General features: G+C 45.3%; 1 protein-coding gene across 1 annotated transcript in view; it reads left to right on the top strand.

Annotated features, from left to right (window-relative positions):
- The first annotated feature begins 673 nt into the window (after positions 1 to 673).
- Positions 674 to 18,746, top strand: part of slc23a1 (solute carrier family 23 member 1) — a 132,160-nt gene continuing 114,087 nt past the window's right edge. The window contains exons 1-3 of the mRNA XM_070877661.1: positions 674 to 680; positions 5,523 to 5,583; positions 13,553 to 13,559. Coding sequence (XP_070733762.1) covers positions 674 to 680; positions 5,523 to 5,583; positions 13,553 to 13,559 — 75 coding nt within the window. The remainder of the gene's footprint in view (positions 681 to 5,522; positions 5,584 to 13,552; positions 13,560 to 18,746) is intronic.

The raw sequence follows: 18,746 nt of genomic DNA, 5'->3' as shown, positions 1-18,746 counted from the left end.
CAAAAAATAACGTCAAAATAACTATTAAAAAAATGGGCAGGAGGTATTGTTTACTACCGGCAGTAATTGACTGATGAATTTACCGTCTGCGATATTTGGGCAGTAAATGGGCGGTAATTTCGAGTTTGTGCTTGATTTCAGCGGTAAACTGTTTTCCGGTGGAAAATGGGCAGTAATATAGACGGTAAATGTGCGGAAAGGTGATGAATTTCTAGCTCAATTTAAATATATTTGCTGATTCTAAAGGTATGTTTAAAAAAAAAACCCTAAAAGCCTCTACTATCTGAGCTAAGTTTACTAACACAATTAAACAGTTAATTCTCTATATGGTTTAATAATGAGTTTAAGTGCTTGCAGGCATTCCTGTGTTTTAAAATTCAATTAGCCACCAAGGAAAAGATAGCTGGGAGATTGAGGTCAGGGGGTAGAGTTGGATTAAGGGTCACGGGTAGTCAGGGTTCACAGGGGTAAAGGTCTCGGGTTGCAATGGAGGTTCCAAGGCCTAATGCAGTAGGTTGGAAGCTAGCAACATAGCACAGGAGAAAGTGAACAGGATGGTACCAATGCATAGGCTGAGGTGTGCAATTTGCTCGCCAGTCATTGCATCACCAAGAAAAGCAAACAGAGTGATTGGGTGACAAGTAGGTCAATGCTGTGGTGGGAGGCCTACACCATGACAGGTAAGTGTTCAAGGAACACTGTTTTTATTATAAATGTTGACAACAACAACAACTTGTATTTATATAGCACCTTTAACGTAGAAAAACATCCCAAGGCACATCACAGGAGTGTTAAAAGACAAAAACAAAATTTGACACAAAAAGTGTCAGAGGGTATATCATTAGTGGACTGGAAATTCAGGCCTTATAAAAATATTATTAAAAAAAAACTTGTATATGATGTTAGATTGGTGAGTAATTGTATGCATGTTTGCTGGACACCCAGCAGAAATATTTGCAGTGTTTTATTTTGAAATTTCTTGAACACAAATGTGGTCCAGTTTGGATATGCACGTGTCAATGTAGTTGATACATATCTTTATGGTCCACAAGGTTTATCCAAAAAGATAATCTTGGTTATAGTTTCACTTTGCTGTACCAGATCTCTGTCTGTCGGTTAAAGTCTTTCACCCTATTTAAAAAATCATTAACTTTCTCATTCTCTCTTATTACTTAATGTGCCTCCATCTAATTTCAATACTCAGTGTTTCCCAGCTTTCACTGAAGCTCACTGGTACTTTGGGTCTTTACTTGTGGCGCTATATGAAAAGGATATAAATTAATCTATAAAATGAATAATACTTCAGAAATGATCCCGTATAAGGTAAAGCATTTTGAAATCTTCATGAATTAGGTAAACTCATTTTAGAAGATGCAATTCAAATGTATTTATTGCAGGTCTTGTGATTTGGTGCCTTTAGAATTACAAACCTTTGTCATCCCTGTAATCTAAAAGCACAACTTGAATAAGATTAAATGTGATCGGTAAATAGGACTGCAGTTGCAAATCAGATAATGTGTCACCTGGTGTATGCAGATTCATTTGGAAGATCAAGGCTTGCTTATAATGGAAAAATTGTCAAAACAGTTATATTTTATAGTCACAAAAAAAGAAAAGACAAATCTATGGTGCTATAGGTCAAAATGACATTTGGAATCATACTTAATTGGAATCATTTGACTGCCAAAAGTCAGTTATTTGAGAAGAATAATAAATATTTGCTGCAGCTTTCAAAGTGCACACACTTTATCTGTTCTAATATTTTCAAACTCATTTTGAAATTTTCGAATGTTCAGTATTACAAAAAAGAAATGCACAGTTAACATTTCTGAATGTAGAATATTTCAGGAATCAACCAAAATGAATGGAATGGTATAACGTTTCTGGAGCGTTTAAAGGAGTAATGACGTTTTAATTATTTTGTTCATGATAACATAATTTTTCTCTTGGCAAACACTCGACTAATTATGGCCCGAATTTTGGTGTAAAAGTAATGGTGAGGCTATCGGCGCTCAGCGTTATTAAAGAATAAATCGGACAGCAACTTCTGGTGATCACAGATGCGCAGTTAAACGCGGAAATCAGGAGATTGAGGTCCGAGTTGTCCTGTTCTTCCAGCTTCGCTACACTGGTAGCTCGCTGTGACACTCTGCCTTCACAAACATGGAATGGTGTTATGCTGCTGTTTTTGCATGTTCGATACATACTAAGTTTTTACCGATTATATAAAACGGAAAAGAGTGACTAAAATAAATGTTGGTCCCTTAGAAGATGAGAAGGGGGATTTAATAATGGGAAATATGGAAATGGCTGAGACCTTAAACAATGATTTTGCTTCGGTCTTCACAGTGGAAGACACAAAAACCATGCCAAAAATTGCTGATCACGGGGAATGTGAGAAGGGAGGACCTTGAGACAATCACTATCACTAGGGGAGTAGTGCTGGACAGGCTAATGGATCTCCAGGGAGACAAGTCCCCTGGTCCTGATGAAATGCATCCCAGGGTATTAAAAGAGATGGTGGAAGTTATAGCAGATGCACTTGTTATAATCTACCAACATTCTCTGGACTCTGGGGAGGTACCATCAGATTGGAAAGCAGCTAATGTAACGCCTCTGTTTAAAAAAAAAAAGGGGGCAGACAAAAGGCAGGTAACTATAGGCCGGTTAGTTTAACATCTGTAGTGGGGAAAATGCTTAAGCTATCATTAAAGAAGAAATAGCGGGACATCTAGATAGGAATAGTGCAATCAAGCAGACGCAACATGGATTCATGAAGGGAAATCATGTTTAACGAATTTACTGGAATTCTTTGAGGATATAACGAGCATGGTGGATAGAGGTGTGCAGATGGATGTGGTGTATTTAGATTTCCAAAAGGCATTCGATAAGGTGCCACACAAAAGGTTACTGCAGAAGATAAAGGTTCGCGGAGTCAGAGGAAATGTATTAGCATGGATCGAGAATTGGCTGGCTAACAGAAAGCAGAGAGTCGGGATAAATGGGTACTTTTCGGGTTGGAAATTGGTGGTTAGTGGTGTGCCACAGGGATCGGTGCTGGGACCACAACTGTTTACAATATACATAGATGACCTGGAAGAGGGGACAGAGTGTAGTGTAACAAAATTTGCAGATGACACAAAGATTAGTGGGAAAGCGGGTTGTGTAGAGGACATAGAGAGGCTGCAAAGAGATTTAGATAGGTTAAGCGAATGGGCTAAGGTTTGGCAGATGGAATACAATGTCGGAAAATGTGAGGTCATCCACCTTGGGAAAAAAAAACAGTAAAAGGGAATATTTGAATGGGGAGAAGTTACAACATGCTGCAGTGCAGAGGGACCTGGGGGTCCTTGTGCATGAATCCCAAAAAGTTAGTTTGCAGGTGCAGCAGGTAATCAGGAAGGCAAATGGAATGTTGGCCTTCATTGCGAGAGTGATGGAGTACAAAAGCAGGGAGGTCCTGCTGCAACTGTATAAGGTATTGGTGAGGCCACATCTGGAGTACTGCATGCAGTTTTGGTCACCTTACTTAAGGAAGGATATACTAGCTTTGGAGGAGGTACAGAGACGATTCACTAGGCTGATTCCGGAGATGAGGGGGTTACCTTATGATGATAGATTGAGTAGACTGAGTCTTTACTCGTTGGTGTTCAGAAGGATGAGGGGTGATCTTATAGAAACATTTAAAATAATAAAGGGATAGACAAGATGGAGGCAGAGAGGTTGTTTCCACTGGTCGGGGAGACTAGAACTAGGGGGCACAGTCTCAAAATACGGGGGAGCCAATTTAAAACCGAGTTGAGAAGGAATTTCTTCTCCCAGAGGGTTGTGAATCTGTGGAATTCTCTGCCCAGGCTAGCTCATTGAATGTATTGAAATCACAGAAAGATAGATTTTTAACCAATAAGGGAATTAAGGGTTATGGGGAGCGGGCGGGTAAGTGGAGCTGAGTCCACAGCGAGATCAGCCATGATCTTGTTGAATGGCGGAGCAGGCTCGAGGGGCTAGATGGCCTACTCCTGTTCCTAATTCTTATGTTCTTATGTAAACACGCCTGAAAAAGTTAGGGCTTGTCCATTCCTGTGTAAGTAACTTTTTAATGACGTGATAAGTCTTAATTACTGTCAAACAACCTCTCTGTCACTGAAAATTAACTTTTCCAAGTGTGGAGCCTTATGCCTTCAGATCTTAATTATTGATGGAAATTTAAAAAATTTAAATTTTCTTTTACTTTTTCTTTCTGTCTCTTTTATCTCTCTCTCTTAATCCCATTTCTCTTTCCCTCTCTTTATTTTGCTTTTTGTACATAATTTGGCATTGAATCATATCCTAACTTACACTTCCTGGTTCATAATTTGCATGTCTCAGTAAGAATTCTTCAATTGGATTGGTTAAGGAGTTATACAGTTGGCCTGCTCACCCTGGTCGCAGATCCGCTGTAGAGGGCGCCGTGCCGTGCTGGAGTTCGACTCATTGCAAGTTCTAGTACAAAAACCCATAGAAAGTTTGTGGGTAAGTGTAAGTGAAATGAACGGCTGGTACTGTTAGTTCACTGCTGGCTGCAAAATCCGGGCCATTATTAGACTTTTTGGGCCATTTTTCTAATATTCAGGTCTTGCATCAAACTTACAATGATACAAAACATTTCTATCCAAGTATAATCTTGTTATTTTAATTTATTATTACATACAAGGAATTAAGGGAGCAAAATTACCCTTTCTTATAGCCCCGTTAGCACCTCCAGAGGGCGCTAATGGGGCGCAATGAGGTTATCTTCTGGAGGAAGGACTCGATAGTGCCTCCGGGGAAATTGTCTCACAGGTTTGTGTCATTAACACCACTACCCGCGATTTGCACCCCAGGCCGGTGCCCACTTAGCAATGACGTCAACGCTTTGCGCGCCGATCCCTCACCACCCCTTGCTGATCCCCTTGCGGCCTGGGTGGCGAGAATGGCATCGCCAGCTTCTGGGTTGCCCCTTAAAAGGGAGACTGTTTGTGCTGGGTGCCGTCGTATTTTTCTATCCGCCAACTCTTCTGTCGACCCGATAATGGCGGCCCTCATTTCGATTGGGCCACCATCCTGCAGACTGGCACTCCATTATGGGTGCTGAGCACTTGGCCCAGTTGAGGGAGTCCCTGGTGGTCCAGTGGCGCCTGCCAAAGGGACTGCAGAGCGCGCAGCGGCCCTCCCCTTTAAGTGAATGGGAGGGCCCCGGGAGCGCCCCTCCATGGATGCGATGCACCTCCAATAACGCTCCGCCTCCGTTGAAGGGTGGAAGAGCCGAATACTGCGATGGAACGGAACTTCCAGGCCGGGCGATAAATGTCCTGGCCCCGGAAGGTTACCACCTTCAAACGGGACGCTGGGCAATTTCGCCCCCCTAAAGTTTAGCGACTTTAAAAGTGCATGATTGAAAAGCTTAAAAAAATTCCTAACTTGATTTTTAAAAATTCCAAAATATAAAAGGACAAAGACAAAATTCACTTCTGGTCTTATTTTTTTGTCATGGTTAATTGTAGCTGCAAAAGGGAAAACAAAATCATTAGAGAAAGACACCCAATATGGCAATGTGCTACAAAGGTGATTGGCAACTGCTCAGGTACAAATATAGCCATACTTTCCTCCTGCAATGCTGTGAGGGGTCGAGATGGAATTCATTTTGGGTACAACACAGAGTTTGTGCTAACATCAGGTTAATTTTTGGTGTAAGTGCAGTTTCTTCAATCACTGGGAATTTAGCACTGATTTGGTTCCTAAACTATTCTGAGTTTAGATTTTGTTGCTGTGGACCAGTTTTAAAATTGGGCATTTCATACGGCAAACACCCATAGAACAACTGATTGTTGATGTATAGTAACTGAATATTCTTGATGATAAGCCAGATTGATTGCGGAACCTGAGATCGATTACGGAGCCTGAGTTAGCAAACATACTGCCTGGATCTGAGACAACTAATTAACAAGAACAATAACATGTTGACTCAATTTGGATATATGCCGACTCAGTTCTGTAAATGAAAACTGGCTTAGACTTCAGTTACTCAAATTCAGTCTAAATAGAGTTCTTCAGAGAACACATTCAATGTCTGTCAAATAGCTGGTCATCGGATCAAAAACATTTCAGCGCAGAAGGTGTCCATTTAACTCATTGTATTTGTGCCACTGGTCGCTCCATGTCAGGATTATCCAATTGAATCCTATTTACCTGCTCTTTCTCTGTGGCTTCATTTTGGATATCCAGAAACTGGAATAGAAGCTGAGGTTGCTTACTTTTTTATTAAGTTGCCCCTTATTTCTCACAATATAGATTTATTTTATTTGTTCCGGGATGTGAGCGTCGCTGGCAAGGCCAGCATTTATTGCTCATCCATAATTGTCCTTGAGAATGTGGTGGTGAGCCGCCGCCTTAAACCACTGCAGTCTTTGTGGTGTTTGGGAGGGAGTTCCAGGATTTTGACCCAGCGATGATGAAGGAATGGCGATATATTTCCAAGTCAGGATGGTGTGTATCTTGGAGGAAACTTTGTAGGTGATGGTGTTCCCATGAGCCTGCTGCCTGCATTCTTCTTCTAGGTGGTAGAGGCCATGGGTTTGGGAGGTGCTGCCGAAGAAGACATGGCGAGTTGCTGCAGTGCATTTTATAGATGGTGCACACTGCAGCCACGGTGCATCAGTGGTGGTATGAGTGAATGTTTCAGGTGGTGGATGGGGTGCCATTCAAGCGAGCTGCTTTGTCCTGGATGGTGTTGAGCTTCTTGTGTTGTTGGAGCAGCACTCATCCAGGCAAGTGGAGAGTATTCCATCACACTCCGGACTTGTGCCTTGCAGATGGTGGAAAATCTTTGGGGAGTCAGGAGGTGAGACATCCTGCCTCTGACCTGCTCTTGTTGCCACAGTATTTATGCAGCTAGTCCAGTTAAGTTTTGGGTCAATGGTGTCCCTCAGGAGGTTGATGGTGGGGGATTTGGCGATGGTAATGCTGTTGAATGTCAAGGGGCGGTAGTTAGACTCTCGCTTGTTGGAGATAGTCATTGCCTGCCGCAAAAGTTACTTGACACTTATCAGCCCAAGCCTGAATGTCGCCAAGTCTTGTTGCATGCGGGCACGGACTGCTTCATTATCTGAGGAGTTGTGAATGGCACTGAACACTGTGCAATCATCAGTGAACATCCCCACTTCTGACCTTCTGATGGAGGGAAGGTCATTGATGAAGTAGCTGAAGATGGTTGGGCCTAGGAGGCTGCCTTGAGGAACTCCTGCAGCGTTGTCCTGGGGCTAGGTTGATTGACCTCCAGCCACCATAACAATGGAGGTCAGATGTTATGTTCTTCTCTTCAGTTTTCCATTTCAATTTGTTTTTCAGGTTACTCTGGGGATGATCGCTTGTCTTTTCTAACCTGGTGTTCAGACAGTGACTGAAGTAGAAGTATACCCAGTAGATAGAGAGCACAATCTGGCTGCATGAATCCTGTATCATTCTTCTCTTCTAACGGACAAATCAAACTCTTATTCCTTACTGAGACTGCATTTGTTTATTGCAAACAACACCACTCGCCTGCTTCACAGAACATAACTTATCAGGTATATTTTATTTCATTTACACACACATACACATAAACTTTTAAATATTTCTCTAAAAGCATTTGGTGATTAGCAAAAAAATATTTCTCCCTCCCCCCTCCCCAATAAAGGTTTATAATTACACATCACATCAAAATGACAACCAAACCGGGAAAATTGGTGCCTTGCCTTGAACTCAACTTGTTATTAATAAGCATGGTCAGTAATTATCATTAAGAGTAGCTGCAGTCTGCTTTTTACTTCGTCTAAGAATCTATGATGGAAATAAATGTACAATAGTAATATACAAATATTGGTTCTTTTTTTATTTCTCGCAGATGTACTTTGCCACTGTTGATTGATTTGCTGGAGCTTATTTTGATGATTCCAGAATATTTAAAAAACATTGCTGTGAGGAGAAATGTTTTGTTTATATCTTTTGACAAAAGGATCTTTCTTTAGATCATAAAAGCTCATATTGAAATTACCTTTTTGGCATGTTGTAAAAAAACAGAAGAAATATAAAAATAGCATAGCAAAAAAGATTAATGATACCATGCCAAGGAACAAAAAAGATAATAAAAAAAGAATATTTCCAAAGTCTCTACAACTCTGGTTGTCTGAAGGGAACAATAGATTTGCTCAAAAGTCAAAGTGAGCCAAATAAACAAAAATAGTCGATCATGACAAAAGACATTGGACTGGATTTTCGGTTGTCTATAGCAGTAGAGCTTAGCGACCGAGAGCGCAGTTTTTAGCTCCCCAACGCAAAACTCATTAGAGGCTCACCAGGGGCACAAACCGCTAGTGACTGTCTGGTGATGATGACTCTGATTGTGCTGTAATCCTGGTGCAACGCGCACGCTTGCGTCCGGTCACTAAATTTGCTGCATGTGCCCCATTGATTGCCCGCCAATAACGACGTCTGCAAAAACAGTCGGTACAGGCTTGCAGGTTCGTTAACTGGTGGCTACTTAAAGGGATAAGGAAATGTTTCCCTCGGAGGTCACAGTCAGTGCAACGTTTAGTCAGAGCATGCTGCCTGAGCCTCTGAGCTTGCAGCGGCAGACACATAACAGTTCAGCATTACAAAAAGTAATTTGCCAAACTTTAATGGGTGCCTTACTACATCACCAGCATGGCATTCTAGATGCTCTAGTAAGGTGGTGTCAACAGAGAAGGGCTGTTGGCCATGTCGGTGGCTGAAGGAGGAGAGCCCCTAGATGTCGGTGCAGGAGGCCATACCCGCCACGTCTTCACCAGTGGCAATGCTCATACCTGAACCTGTCGAAGGAGCAGTACGTGAGAAGGCTGCACTTCCAAAAGGAGATGGTTACAGAGATATGCCATCTTCTGCAGGCAGACCTGCTGTGTCACACTGGCACCAGGTCTGCGCTGCCCGTCGCAGTAAAGGTCACGGTGACACTCACCTTCTATGCCTCTGGCTCCTTCCAGGCTGCATCAGGGGAATATGCAGTGTCTGACAATTTGCAGCACATCGTTCCATCCACGACGTCACACAGGCACACTACATATGCAGAATGGACTTCATTATTTTCCAGAGGACAAGGGAGAAACAGGATGAGCGCGCATGTGGGTTTGCCAGGATAGCGGGCTTCCCTACGGAGCAAGGAGCAATTGACAGCACACATATGGCCTTGCGAGCACCATTGCAGAGGTTTTCAGAAACAGAAAGGGATACCACTCCCTAAATGTGTAGCTGGTGTGTGAACACGCAACGCATCCTCGTAGTCAATGCTCGCTATCCTGGAAGCGTACATGATGTGTTTATCCTGCGGGAGAGCACTGTGCTCCGACCACCATGGCAAGGCTGAGGCTGGCTGCTCGGCGACAAGGGATACAGCCTGGCCAATTGACTAATGACCCCCGCCTCCGCAACCCCACCACAGAGCCGGAGGAACATAAGAACATACGAAATAGGAGCAGGTGTAGGCCACTTGGTGCCTCGAGCCTGCTCCGCCATTTAATAAGATCATGGCTGATCTGATCATGGACTCAGCTCCACTTCCCTGCCCGCTCCCTATAACCCTTTATTCCCTTATCACTCAAAAATCCACCTTAAATATATTCAATGACCCAGCCTCCACATCTCTCTGGGGCAGAGAATTCCACAGATTTACAACCCTCAGAGAAGAAATTTCTCATAGAAACATAGAAAATAGGTGCAGGAGTAGGCCATTCAGCCCTTCGAGCCTGCACTGCCATTCAATGAGTTCATGGCTGAACATGCAACTTCAGTACCCCATTCCTGCTTTCTCGCCATACCCCTTGATCCCCCTAGTTTTAAATGGGTGGCCCTTTATTCTGAAACTGTGGGCTAGATTTTACACTTTTGTGCATATCGCCCAAAAATGGGCGTTATTTCCGGCGTGGGCGGTAAGAATGGGTTTTCAGATCGCCGGCTTCTCGCCCATTCTCAAAGCACCTAGTCTCCATTTTTGAAATTGGGCGTTACCGCGAGCGATATGAAATGGGTGGTAGTGTTAAATCACACTGACCTTCTGCCATAAAGTGTCGCCGTCCTTAGCACCGGCATGGCAACGCTCGATTCCCGCGATTCAGGAGGTCAAGGGTCATCATGACATGCGCAGAAGAGGAGACAGAGAGAGAGGGAGCTGAGAGGGACTGAAGGCCTGTGTGGGTGTGGCATGACTGCTTTGGGAGGAAGGAGGGAGAGTTTAGAGCTTTGGAGCAAATAGAGAAACAAAAATTAGCTGTTACCAGCCACATATTTGCCAGAATTTGGCCTATAATGGAGGGATAGGAGGAAGCATCACAGCATGTTGTGGAGACTGACGCTGGCGAGAGCAGTGAGGTGGGAGAGGAGCACATTGGAGGGTGAAAAAGAGCCAGGAGGTTCTCGGACGATGCAAATACCTCCCCCCTGTAGGAGGTCGAGTTATGATGGGGTGATTTGACACAGGGAGGGCATGGAAAGCCCACCCCAAAAGCCTACCAGAAGATATGGACTGAGATAGCAGAGGTGGTCTCGTCGGCGACCAACGAGGTGCATGAGGGCAACCAATGCTGCAAACGACGGAACGACCTTGTGAGATCTGCAAGAGTAAGTATTACATTAATTTACATGTACTTATGTATTTATATAATTTGATTTGTAACAGTCATGAGTGACTATCAGCAGATGTGAGGTCTTTCACTTTTACCGGGAATGTTTTACTCAAAGCCTACAGTCACGGTGTATGTCTTTAGGTAAAGAATGATAATAATTATAATAATTATGATTACATCTATCGGTTATGTGTTGTATCAGTCTCTGTGACAGTAATTAGCAATGATATCACGCAATGATCTCATGCTATGTCATCCTTTCACCTTTTACAGAAGAAGCTATCGACGATAAGGTCCGTGCAGAGGCGAACGAGTGGGGGGGCCACCAGTGCCCAGCGACATCACACCCGGACAGCCACGGAAGCATCTGCAGACCCTGAAGTGATGCCACGTGAGTAAAGTTTCCACTATTGCGTGATGTAGTCAATAGATGCCACGCCCACTCATATCCGAACAATCATATATGATAGATGATTTCTGAAATTGTCCTAGAAATAATGCTGGCCTAATGAAAATCATTGCAATGCAAATGTGTTGATGGTCGTGAAATGTGATGTCTGTGATGATTTTGATAGCGGTGGTGCTTTTGTCGTGCATATGCTGTGTGTAGCGCTGGACTCACCTTGTCACCCTAGCACCTCCTTCTCCTCTAATAACTTCAGTTGTGCTTTGCAGCTCAGCCAGCAGCGTTGCCCCAGGCAAAACCACAGAGGCCAGAAGGTGGGGGCACGGGGCCCGACTCTCCGGACTGGGTCTGTTCTCTATGGATGAGAGTGTGGACTTTGAGTAACCTGCATCGCCACGCTTCAGAAGCCATTCCACCCCAAGGCCATCTAGTGGTCCTCCAGTCATTCCTGCCTCCACTCTGGAGGTATCGGCCCCAAGCACCTCACAGGGCACCCCATTTGTTCCCAGGACAGCGCAGACTCCGCGGAGGCTTCGTGGACGTGGCATGTCTGGTCCACGAGCGTCATATGAGAGCGGAGAGATGGTACAGTTATCCAGGAGGACTGTAGACATTGGTGAACAGCTCATCAAATCATTGGGGGGCATATCCCGACAGCTGACCACTGTGACTGAGTACGTTCCGCAGAGGCCCTGGATGCGATAGCCAGGAACGCTGCTGGCACAGGCCTCCCAATGGTCCCAAAGTGCGACACTCCACCCCTAGGTTCCGCACCACCACTGCGAATGACAGATGAGAGGAAGGACCAAGATCTTGCTTCTGCATCAGAGAATGTTGCTCCTTCGGCACACCCTGCTCCCATACCTGTGCAAACACCACCTCTGCCTTCATCCCCCCCAATGAGGCACCGCTTGAGGAGCTCCTCGGCCAGGCGCCATGGAGTGAGGAGGGGAAGGGGTAGAGGTGGGGAGAAGAAGGGGAGGGGGGAAGGAAAGTGAGGTGCATGTCCGCAGGTGATGGTTGTGTTATATCTCCATCTGGGTGTATGCAATTTGTTGTAATGTATGGGGGGAGGGGACCACCCTCTTGCTTTGCCTTTGTATTCAGTGTTGCTGGACATGTTGAACATTTGATTGATGTCAGTGGTGGGAAAAATGGGGTGTGGGCGGAGGTTGGGTATTTTTGCCCGTGATACTTATGATTTCAGACCAATGTTGGTATAATTTTTTTTTTTATTGACCATAACCTTGTTGCGCATTGTCTCAGAGAGCTGGACCATTACGCACTGGTGACTCCTTAACATGAAAAGGTTAAATAAAACTTAACTTCAATCAATGTAAACTTTAACTGGCACCAAGGTGATGGGCACCATTGATGTCTGAGCTGCACACACACAGCAGTATGTCAGCATTGTCACGGGATTGTTGTGTGGAACAAGGATATAAAGAGGCAAGAGACTCCTGTTTGGCTAGATAGTGATTCTATCAGATATCAGCTCCTCACGTAAGAGTCTTGCAGCTGTGTAGCCACCGCAGGCTCTTTCCTGCGGTCTGGAGGGGGTCATGGGCATGGTTGCATAGCCAGACTGATTGTATGGCCCTAGGTGTGCATCCAGCCCCTCGTCGTCCTCTTCCTCTCTCTCCTGAGGTGGACCATCAGTCCCTTCTGGCAATTCTTGTCCCCTCCTGATAGCCAGGTTATGCAGCATGGAGCACATGACCATGAATTTACCTACTTGCTCAGGGTTATATTGTAGCTCCCCTCCTGAGTAGTCCAGACATCTGAAGCGCTGCTTAAGCACAGTTATTGTTTTCTGGACCACATTGTGTGTGTCTCTTTGGCTCTGGTTGTATCGCTTCTCAGCTTTGGTGGGATATAACGCAGGGGGGTTCATCAGCCAGGTGGCTAGGCCATATCGGTTATCACCAAGCATCCAGCATTGTCCTTGTGGCTGACTTTTAAAGATGTTAGAGACAGTGCTCTCACGCAGGATGTGAGCCTCATTGAAGCTGCCCGGACATTTGGCATTCACTGCTATTATGATCTGGTTGTGGTCGACAACTAGTTGAACCTTCAGGAAGTGAAATCCTTTTCTGTTACGAAAAAGCTCCGGGTCCTGAGAAGGTGGCAGCATGACGATGTGAGTGCACTGTCTAGCTCCTTGCACCCTGGGGAACTTAGCAATGTGGTAGAATGCTCCAGCCCTGTCAGTCTGAGCCTCTGTGATCATGGGGAAGCTGATAAAGTCCATCCTTCTTGCATACAGGGCCTCCGTGACCTGTCTAATGCAGCGATGGGTGAGACAGAGGGCAAATCTCGACCGCGGAGGCCCGAAAGGAACCGGACACACAGAAAGACAGTGCTGCAGTGACCTTGACCTCGACCGACACTGATATCCTGATGGCAGGCTGCATATGTGGCCTGATGAGCTCACATATTTAATTGATCACCACCTTGTGGAAGCGCAGTCTCCGAAGGCAGGTGTGGTCAGACACATCGAGGTAAGAACTCTTTTCCCTGTACGTGCGAGGTGTGTATGGTCTGGCCCTCCTCCTCATTCTTGCACGTCTTAAATTGGGGACATAATGATGTGCATCACACATTGAGCCATCTGCACTCTGTAGCATCTGCTTTTAATCGATGCAGGCTGAGAAATGGCTGGCCCCATTACAATGAAAGTATCATAGCGATTGATCAGAAGCAATAATTTCCTCAATAAAGTACACCTAGAGTAAACCCCCAATAGTCCAGACTCTGAAAATATGTCTGTTGAGATAGTAACTTCACCTGAGGAGAATTCCAGAGTAAATCCAAACTCCCCCGAAGTTGAAGCAGCCTTTTGAATGAAGCGATCTGCGATTTAAAAATGGCAGGCACACCGCTGCCGTTAGTTCAGAACAGTCCCACTTTATCCGGGTGTTTTTTTGGGCGAGCGATATTGTGGGCAATGTGTGTGCGAGGTGGTGAAAGTGATGGTGGGCAATCTCCTGGGCGTTAGTTTCGCCAAATGTGCTCGTTACAACAAAAAATATTGGTCGGGTGGTATTAGTGAATCTCAGCATTAATTATATGCATCTACCTTGTTGAGCCCCCTCGGTATCTTATATGTTTCAAAAAGATCACCTCTCATTCCTCTGAACTCCAATGAGTATAGGCCCAACCTGCTCAACCTTTCTTCATAAGTCAACCCATTCATCTCAAGAATCGACCTTGTGAACCTTCTCTGAACAGCCTCCAATGCAAGTATATCCTTTCTTAAATACGGAGACCAAAACTGTACGCAGTACTCTAGGTATGGCCTCACCAATACCGTGTATAGCTGTAGCAGGACTGGATCAACTGGGCCTTTATACATTGGAGTTTAGAAGGATGAGACGGGATCTCATCGAAACATATAAAATTCTGATGGGACGGGACAAGTTAGATGCGGGTAGAATGTTCCCGATGTTGGGGAAGTCCAGAACCAGGGGACACAGTCTTAGGATAAGGGGTAGGCCATTTAGGACTGAGATGAGGAGAAACTTCTTCACACAGAGAATGTTAACCTGTGGAATTGCTGCAGAGAGTTGTTGATGCCATTCATTGGATATATTTAAGAGGGAGTTAGATATGGCCCTTATGGCTAAGGGGATCAAGGGGTATGGAGAGAAAGCAAGAAAGGGGTACTGAGAGAATGATCAGCCATGATCTTATTGAATGGTGGTGCAGGCTCGAAAGGCTGAATGGCCTACTCCTGCAACTATTTTCTATGTTTCTATGTTTCTATGTCTCTGCTTTTATACTCTACTCCCTTGCAATAAAGACCAATATTCCATTTGCCTTCCTGATTACTTGCTGTACCTGCATACTAACTTTTTGTGTTTCATGCACAAGGACACCCAGGTCTCCCTGTACTGCAGCACTTTGCAATTTTTCTCCATTTAAATTATAATTTGATTTTCTATTTTTTCTGTCGAAGTGGATGACCTCACATTTTCCCACATTATACTCTATCTGCCAAATTTTTGCTCACTCACTTAGCCTGTCTATATCCCTTTATAGATTATTTGTGTCCTCCTCACAATTTGCTTTCTCACCCTTCTTTGTATCATCAGCAAAGTTGGCAACATTGCACTTGGTCCCTTCATCCAAGTCATTAATATAGATTGTAAATAGTTGAGGCCCCAGCACTGATCCCTGCAGCACCCCATTAGTTACTTTTGCCAACCAGAAAATTACCCTTTATCCCGACTCTCTGTTTTCAGTTAGTTAGCCAATCTTCTACGCATGCTAATATATTACCCCCAACCCCGTGAACTTTTATCTTGTGCAGTTACCTTTTATGTGGCACCTTATCGACTGCCTTCTGAAAATCAAAATACACCACATCCACTGATTCCCCTTTATCCACCCTGCTCATTACTTCCTCAAAGACCTCCAGCAAATTTGTCAAACATGATTTCCCTTTCATAAAACCATGCTGACTCTGCTTGAATAATGCTTTTCCAAATGTCCTGCTACTGCTTCCTTAAAAATGGACTCCAACATTTTCCCAACGATAGATGTTCAGCTAACTGGTAGATAGTTTCCTGCGTTTTGTCTGCCTCCTTTTTTAAACACTACAATGAGAGCCATACCACCACCTACAACATCTTGGAGCAGATAATAGGGGTACTGAAGCAGCAATTCTGATGCCTAGACTGCTCTGGAGGCAGCCTTCAATACTCCCCTCAACAGGTCTCTCTGTTCATTGTGGTGTGCTGCAAACTTCACATCTCAGCCATCATGAGGGCCTAGGCCTTGCCAGTGGGGATCGCAGGCCCACCTCAGGAGTAGCGGGTGGAGGAGGAGGAACAGGAGCCCGGCATTGCCGTGAATGCCCAGCAACACGACGAGAGCCAGCATCAGCCACGGAGGAGGCAGCGTGCCAATGTTGACGCTGTCATGGCTATTCTCGGCTGTGGCTCATGAGGGAACGCTTCACTTAAGTGCTGGTAGCTGAGGGATGCAGCTAATAATGTCAGCGCATTGTGCCATCATAATGCCACATCTCTGCAACAACTGAACAGTCATACACCAGAGGCTGAAGGAAACGGTTCAACTAAGAGTTTATTTGGCAATCATGCCTCAAACAACCCCCAAAACTCCACACCCTCTAATAAAACAACATAGAGAACCCGCCACTTCAAAAACACAACTGATGCTGAAACCTCCCAACATATATACATAGGTCCCATGGGGACACATTTATCCAGTGCGTCTTCTGGTATTTCCCACACCTCTGCCTCACTCCCCCTTCCCGCCTTTTGCTCCTCCTCAATGGGTCCTCAGTGCCTGCAGCAAGGCCGCTTGAGGGCTGCTGTGTGTCTGAGGGAGTCAGGACAGATGGCCTAGCATGATTCCCTGGACCAGCTCTGGGCATAGAAGGCCCGGCTGCTGACAGCACCGTCTGAGGATGGGAAGGACCAGTCTTGGATGGCTGGGGTGCATACCGTGGCAGGTGGAAAGCCAATGGTGGCGAGCCGGAATGAGGTGCTCCTGAGAGAGGACATCAGGTTCCATCTAGACCGATGGCCTGCCACTTCCCCGGACCAGAGCCTCCGCATCCGGAGCAATCTGTTGGAGTGCGCATTGCTGGTCTACTTCGGCATCATTCCCTCCCCATTGGACTGATGGGGACCCAGACACGATGGCAGCAGTCAGTGCTTGCGTGGCATCAATTTGAGTCTGCATCAGAGCACACAGCGCATTGATACCACCGTGCACTGACGACATGGCAGAATGCAGGTGTTGCGTGGTCTCAGCCTGCTGTTCAATGGCCCCCGCCATCATGACTAGGACCACATGGTCATTTATGGCGTCCATCATCCATTGGTATCTACCAAGGATGGGCTGGATGGGCTGCTGAGATGCAAATGCAAAGGCTGAGGCGGCCTCTGCCACACAACACAAGTGCATCCACACTCGGCGGGATCCTCGCCAATGCACCCATTAGCTCGCGGTGCATCTTCACTGACTCCCTGGTCATAGCCTCCAAGGTCTGTTCCTCATCTGCCTCATGGTCTCATGGACCAATTTACCCTCCGGAGAGCTGGCCCCCGAGCTTCCGCTCACTCTGGCCGTTACTGCAGGCCACTGGGTCCAGGGTCCTCTGCTTCATGCAACCCTGCAAAGACGGCCTCTTCCACCAAGGTGGTCTCCCCACTCGTTCTTAATGTCCTGGCATACTGCTCTCCACCTCCTCCTCATCTCTGTTGTTTGAAGACGTCGGCTGACAGGCTGTCTGCCGAACTTCTGGCTCATCATTTGTAAGCACAAAGCAACAGAAGTGTGATTATCAGCTGGGGAGGGAGCAGGAAGACAATAAGTAGGGGGGCATCGTTATGTTGGTTGCAATATGTTGTAAGGCATGTGGCCTCAAGGCTAAGGGGACTCACACAAAACGGCCATCTCATTCACATACCATCACTGTTGAGTGGGGGCACTGCCTCCCCAATCTCCACTGCCATGGCTGCAGCTCCCATGAGGGCGGACACTCGCTCCTCCACCTCGGTCAGGTCCTGGAGGTAGTGCTCACCTCTGGCCCTACGAAGCAGCTCACTAATATTGTGCATGAGTTTGACCTGTAAAAACAAAAACAAAAAGTTGGTAGTGGCTGTGTAAGTGCTGGTGATAGGCAATGGCAAACATTTAAAGATCACATGGATGAACTTCAACAATTGTACATCCCTGTCTGGAGTAAAAATAAAATGGGGAAGGTGGCTCAACCATGGCTAACAAGGGAAATTAAGGATAGTGTTAAATCCATGGAAGAGACATATAAATTGTCCAGAAAAAGCAGCAAACCTGAGGATTGGGAGAATTTTATATTGCAGCAGAGGGGGAAAATAGATTGAGAGGAAGCTTGCTGGTAACATAAAAACTATCTGCAAAAGCTTCTAGAGATATGTGAAGAGAAAAAGATTAGTGAAGACAAACATAGGGCCATTGCAGTCAGATTCAGGTGAATTTATAATGGGGAACAAAGAAATGGCGGACCAGTTAAACAAATAATTTGGTTCTGCCTTCACGAAGGAAGACACAAATAAGCTTCTGGAAATACTAGGGGACCGAGGGTCTAGTGAGACGGAGGAACTGAAGGAAATCCTTATTAGGCGGGAAATTGTGATAGGGAAATTGATGGGATTGAAGGCCGATCAATCCCTGGGGCCTGATAGTCTGCATCCCAGAGTACTTAAGGAAGTGGCCCTAGAAATAGTGGATGCATTGGTGATCATTTTCCCACAGTCTATTGACTCTGGATCAGTTCCTATGGACTGGAGGGTAGCTAATGTAACACCACTTTTTAAGAAAGGAGCGAGAAAGAAAATGGGTAATTATAGACCGGTTAGCCTGACATCCGTAGTGGGGAAAATGTTGGAATCAATTATTAAAGATGAAATAGCAGCGCATTTGGAAAGCAGTGACAGGATTGGTCCAAGTCAGCATGGATTTATAAAAGGGAAATCATGCTTGACAAATCTTCTAGAATTTTTTGAGGATGTAACTTGTAGAGTGGACAAGGGAGAACCAGTGGATGTTGTGTATTTGGACTTTCAAAAGGCTTTTGACAAGGTCCCACACAACAGATTGTTGTGCAAAATTAAAACACATGGTATTGGGAGTAATGTACTGACGTGGACAGAGAACTGGTTGGCAGACAGGAAGCA

This window comes from Pristiophorus japonicus, chromosome 4 (assembly GCF_044704955.1).
Source record: "Pristiophorus japonicus isolate sPriJap1 chromosome 4, sPriJap1.hap1, whole genome shotgun sequence".
In the NCBI taxonomy this organism is placed as follows: Eukaryota; Metazoa; Chordata; class Chondrichthyes; family Pristiophoridae; genus Pristiophorus; species Pristiophorus japonicus.
This window is presented reverse-complemented; position numbering and strand designations above follow the sequence as displayed.